At 42.8% G+C, this 6,000-nt stretch overlaps 1 protein-coding gene across 1 annotated transcript in view; it reads right to left on the minus strand.

Annotated features, from left to right (window-relative positions):
• The window catches only part of LOC126462936 (esterase FE4-like), a 50,298-nt gene extending 44,638 nt beyond the window's left edge, over positions 1-5,660 (minus strand). The window contains exon 1 of the mRNA XM_050096116.1: positions 5,537-5,660. Within this exon, the coding sequence (XP_049952073.1) occupies positions 5,537-5,660 (124 nt within the window). The remainder of the gene's footprint in view (positions 1-5,536) is intronic.
• Positions 5,661-6,000: the final 340 nt, after the last annotated feature.

Consider the following 6,000-nt stretch of genomic DNA (forward strand, 5'->3'; position numbering starts at 1 on the left):
CTGTAATTGAAGAAGTGTCATGATGATCTCTTCATTGGCAAAAGATTCCGGAATAGTCCCCCATTCGGATCTCCGGGAGGGGACTGCCAAGGGGGAGGTTAACATGAGAAAAAGATTAAATAATCAACGAAAGGATAACGTTCTACGAGTCGGGGCGTGGAATGTCAGAAGCTTGAACGTGGTAGGGAAAGTAGAAAATCTGAAAAGGGAAATGCAAAGGCTCAATCAAGATATAGTAGGGGTCAGTCAAGTGAAGTGGAAGGAAGACAAGGATTTCTGGTCAGATGAGTATCGGGTAATATCAACAGCAGCAGAAAATGGTATAACAGGTGTAGGATTCGATATGAATAGGAAGGTAGGGCAGAGGGTGTGTTACTGTGAATAGTTCAGTGACCGGGTTGTTCTAATCAGAATCGACAGCAGACCAACACCGACAACGATAGTTCAGGTATACAAGCCGACGTTGCAAGCTGAAGATGAACAGATAGAGAAAGTGTTTGAGGATATTGAAAGGGTAATGCAGTATGTAAAGGGGGACGAAAATCTAACAGTCATGAGCGACTGGAATGCAGTTGTAGGGGAAGGGGCAGAAGAAAAGGTTACAGGAGAATATGGGCTTGGGACAAGGAATGAAAGAGGAGAAAGACTAATTGAGTTCTGTAACAAGTTTCAGCTAGTAATAGCGAATACCCTGTTCAAGAATCACAAGAGGAGGAGGTATACTTGGAAAAGGCCGGGAGATACGGGAAGATTTCAATTAGATTACATCATGGTCAGACAGAGATTCCGAAATCAGATACTGGATTGTAAGGCGTACCCAGGAGCAGATATAGACTCAGATCACAATATAGTAGTGATGAAGAGTAGACTGAAATTCAAGACATTAGTCAGGAAGAATCAATACTGAAAGAAGTGGGATACGGAAGTACTAAGGAATGACGAGATACGTTTGAAGTTCTCTAACGCTATAGATACAGCAGTAAGGAATAGCGCAGTAGGGCGTACAGTTGAACAGGAATGGACATCTCTAAAAAGGGCCATCACAGAAGTTGGGAAGGAAAACATAGGTACAAAGAAGGTAGCTGCGAAGAAACCATGGGTAACAGAAGAAATACTTCAGTTGATTGATGAAAGGAGGAAGTACAAACATGTTCCGGGAAAATCAGGAATACAGAAATACAAGTCGCTGAGGAATGAAATAAATAGGAAGTGCAGGGAAGCTAAGACGAAATGGCTGCAGGAAAAATGTGAAGACATCGAAAAAGATATGATTGTCGGAAGGAATGGTTCAAATGGCTCTGAGCACTATGGGACTCAACTGCTGAGGTCATTAGTCCCCTAGAACTTAGAACTAGTTAAACCTAACTAAGCTAAGGACATCACAAACATCCATGCCCGAGGCAGGATTCGAACCTGCGACCGTAGCGGTCTTGCGGTTCCAGACTGCAGCGCCTTTAACCGCACGGCCACTTCGGCCGGCTTGTCGGAAGGACAGACTCAGCATACAGGAAAGTCAAAACAACCTTTGGTGACATTAAAAGCAACGATGGTAACATTAAGAGTGCAACGGGGATTCCACTGTTAAATGCAGAGGAGAGAGCAGATAGGTGGAAAGGATACATTGAAAGCCTCTATGAGGGTGAAGATTTGTCTGATGTGATAGAAGAAGAAACAAGAGTCGATTTAGAAGAGATGCGGGATCCAGTATTAGAATCGGAATTTAAAAGAGCTTTGGAGGACTTACGGTCAAATCAGGCAGAAGGCATAGATAACATTCCATCAGAATTTCTAATATCATTGGGGGAAGTGGCAACAAAACGACTATTCACGTTGGTGTGTAGAATATATGAGTCTGGCGATATACCATCTGACTTTCGGAAAAGCATCATCCACACAATTCCGAAGACGGCAAGAGCTGACAAGTGCGAGAATTATCGCACAATCAGCTTAACAGATCATGCATCGAAGCCGCTTACAAGAATAATATACAGAAGAATGGAAAAGAAAATTGAGAATGCGCTAGGTGACGATCAGTTTGGCTTTAGGAAAAGTAAAGGGACGAGAGAGGCAATTCTGACGTTACGGCTAATAATGGAAGCAAGGCTAAAGAAAAATCAACACACTTTCATAGGATATGTCGACCTGGAAAAAGCGTTCGACAGTATAAAATGGTGCAAGCTGTTCGAGATTCTGAAAAAAGTGAGGGTAAGCTATAGGGAGAGACGGGTCATATACAATATGTATAACAACCAAGAGGGAATAATAAGAGTGGACGATCAAGAACGAAGTGCTCGTATTAAGAAGGGTTAAGACAAGGCTGTAGCCTTTCGCTCCTACTCTTCAATCTGTACATCGAGGAAGCAATGATGGAAATAAAAGAAAGGTTCAGGAGTGGAATTAAAAGGATATCAATGATACGATTCGCGGATGACATTGGTATCCTCAGTGAAAGTGAAGAAGAATTAAATGATCTGCTGAACGGAATGAACTGTCTCATGAGTACACAGTATGGTTTGAGAGTAAATCGGAGAAAGACGAAGGTAATGAGAAGTAGTAGAAATGAGAACAGCGAGAAACTTAACATCAGGATTGATGGTCACGAAGTCAATGAAGTTAAGGAATTCTGCTACCTAGGCAGTAAAATAACCAATGACGGACGGAGCAAGGAGGACATCAAAAGCAGACTCGCTATGGCAAAAAAGGCATTGCTGGCCAAAAGAAGTCTACTAATATCAAATACCGGCCTTAATTTGAGGAAGAAATTTCTGAGGATGTACGTCTGGAGTACAGCATTGTATGGTAGTGAAACATGGACTGTGGGATACCGGAACAGAAGAGAATCGAAGCATTTGAGTTGTGGTGCTATAGACGAATGTTGAAAATTAGGTGGACTGATAAGGTAAGGAATGAGGAGGTTATACGCAGAATCGGAGAGAAAAGGAATATGTGGAAAACACTGATAAGGAGAAGGGACAGGATGATAGGACATGTGCTAAGACATGAGGGAATGACTTCCATGGTACTAGAGGGAGCTGTAGAGGGCAAAAACTGTAGAGGAAGACAGAGATTGGAATACATCAAGCAAATAATTGAGGACGTAGGTTGCAAGTGCTACTCTGAGATGAAGAGGTTAGCACAGGAAAGGAATTCGTGGTGGGCCGCACAAACCAGTCATTAGACTGATGACCAAAAAAAAAAAATGTATCACGAAGCAAATACCGTCCGCACTGGCAGAATGTTACTTGACACCACGTATTTATACGTTTGTGACTATTACAGCACCACCTATCACAAAGCGAAAAAAGTGGTCCAACTGAAATAAAATGGGAGTTCCTATTTTAAAAAAACGCAGTTGATATTCGTTTGACCTATGGCTGCGCCATACTAGCGGGCCAATCATAGCGCCATCTGGTTTCCCCCTTCAAGCTAGACAAGTTTCGTTCTTTGTAGTTTTTTTCGTTTGACGGTTATTTCGTGAGATATTTGGCCCGGTCACGATCGATGGACCACCCTGTATATTCAAGGAAGAGCATTTTAACTGCATCTTCGCGCTAATAAAATTCTTCTTAAATAATCGGCCTCAAATTGAGAAGAATAGTCATGCCTGTACCTACAACACTAGAAGAAACGTCACTTCTGTTTCCCATTGTTAAAGCTGTCAGTGGCTCAGAAGACAGTTTAATATGCATCCACAGACGAATTATTGTTTCAAAACTAGTACCATAGAAATAACAATGAAAATAACACGTGCTCGAAAATTAAAACTTATCATGTACACAAATCCTGTAAACTGAATCTTTGCACGTCATTTGGGTAATGAAACCATTCGTATGATCTACGGAACCTGATGACCCGTGCGTGGCTTGCGTTACCGCCATCATGTACCTTACACCCTGTTTTCAACGCACTTTTACCTCACTACGTTAATTTAAATTATTTCTGTCACTGAGTTGCTGCTTGGCCTGACAGTGAGCGGCGCTAGCAGCGCGTATCGATATATCCCCTCTCGTAGTATCTTTGCTTGACTGCTATTACTTCCCGGTCGTTGTCTGTCCTAAGTCAGAGTCTGGATAATGAGTTCGCGTCTGCCAGTTAGTTAGAATGCGTCTGGAGCGCAGTCCGGACCTGCCTGTCGGGGAGTCGCAATGCGGCAGTCGTGTAGTCGGGTTGGAGCAGCAGCGAGGTCTGCGTCGACATGGCTGTTTTCCTGTGAGTAACACCAAGTGTTTCTATTGCTGATATTTTGCCGCCATGCGGTGCAATTAACTATATTGATTGACTACAATTCAGGTGTACGAGCGGAATTTTCTGCCTTGTGGCCGATAGTGCTCTTGTTACCTGTCCAGGCCACTGACGTAAATTCAGGCAGTGTTCCTTCTGTGTAAAGTTAAATATATTACCGTATTTCAAATTCAAGTGTACCAGCGGAATTTTCTGCCTTGTGGCCGTTAGTGTTCAGGTTACCTGCCCTGGTCACTAATGTAATTTCAGGCAGCGTCCTTTCCTCGCCTGTTGTGCCTGTCCAACATGGTGTGTAGTTTTGAGAGCTAATACAAATTTCATTTTGGATAATCGCGTTCGTAACCTTTTGTGTTTGAGTTCTCATGTACTGACTGGTGGCAAGCAAGTCGTTGTGTCGGTCGGTCCGTGGCTGTGCCCTGGGTGGGTTCCGACGGATCTAGCGTAGTTGGGCTCACCACCTGTCTCACATAAGTGAACGAGGGCAGACCGACCTCCCTGGAGGCTTCTGAGTGCCGTTGCCTTTATTGTCCTTCTCAACGGTGTTTAATCGTCTGTTTATAATGTATCATAGCCAATGATTTAAAATTCTTGTTTTTACTGAAATTTATGTATTTTTTGAATTTTGGAAAACCGATTGTGGGCCTTAAGGCGCTTAAAACCTTATTCTTGAAATTACCCTTTAAGCAAAAACATTGCGGCCTTCTGCCTTAAAAGATTGTGGTAATGTTTTAAAAATTTCAAATTTAATTGTGGCCCTCAGTCGCTTGTATTGCACCTTGCATATGTTTGTTCTATCTACTTTTGCCTTGAGGCTTTCCAGCCTAGCGGTGATACCATATATATATTATTTGCTATTTTAACAGCATTTTTATTTTGTTGACTTTTAAGATTTTCTGTTTCGAGACCCCTCAGCCGTGGACCGTGGAATATTTGCCTTTTGAAACTCGAAGTTTTAAAGGTTCGGCTATGTGCCGTTTTGGTTTCAAGGTGTTATTAAATTACAATAAATTAGAATTTTGAGTGAACCTGATCGACACTTTATTTGGCCCTTTCTACAATCCTAATCACGTGTTCTGGCCTGCGGGTTTAACGGGCGTCTCACTTGAAATTAAACTAACTCCTTCTCGCTTAACCAGCAGATGCCCTTGAAGTGTCAAATTTACTTGTTGTCACATCGAAGACATGAAAATGCGACAGCCGAAGTAAGTAGGATTCGCTGCTTTGGAGAGTCAGCTGATGGTGAGTGTGACAGAGTGTGACCCTTTGCGACGTTAGCAGTAAACTGTCCGCTTACCCATGACGCCGAGACGGTAGTTGAGCGTGACGAGGATGACGCCTTGTTCCACCAGGAAGTCCGGCCCGTAGCTCCTGGCGGAGCCGCTGCCCGTTATGAACGCTCCTCCGTAGATCCATACCATGACCGGTAGCTGGGAATCTTCAGACAGCTATTTCCGGAAACAAAAGAGGGATTGACGTCACACATTAATACACGTAATGCTCCACATATTTGAACTTGTGTTTATCTTACATGTAATTTATGTGCGGGATGATTAAAAAAAAGACAGATGTCAGCTATTTATTACAGTCAAACTATAAAAGAAATTAACACTTTGCGCATGCCACTGGGTAGAGGAAGGTTCAAAGTTTGGACACAACTGCGCTGCTGTTAGTTTGCAGCAACGTGGTGACTACACCAGAAGAAAAATCATTCTTCGGACTAAAATTTTCGCGAAGTCAATCCGTTGTTCAAGTACAAAG

Source organism: Schistocerca serialis, chromosome 1, assembly GCF_023864345.2.
Source record: "Schistocerca serialis cubense isolate TAMUIC-IGC-003099 chromosome 1, iqSchSeri2.2, whole genome shotgun sequence".
Lineage (NCBI taxonomy): Eukaryota > Metazoa > Arthropoda > Insecta > Orthoptera > Acrididae > Schistocerca > Schistocerca serialis.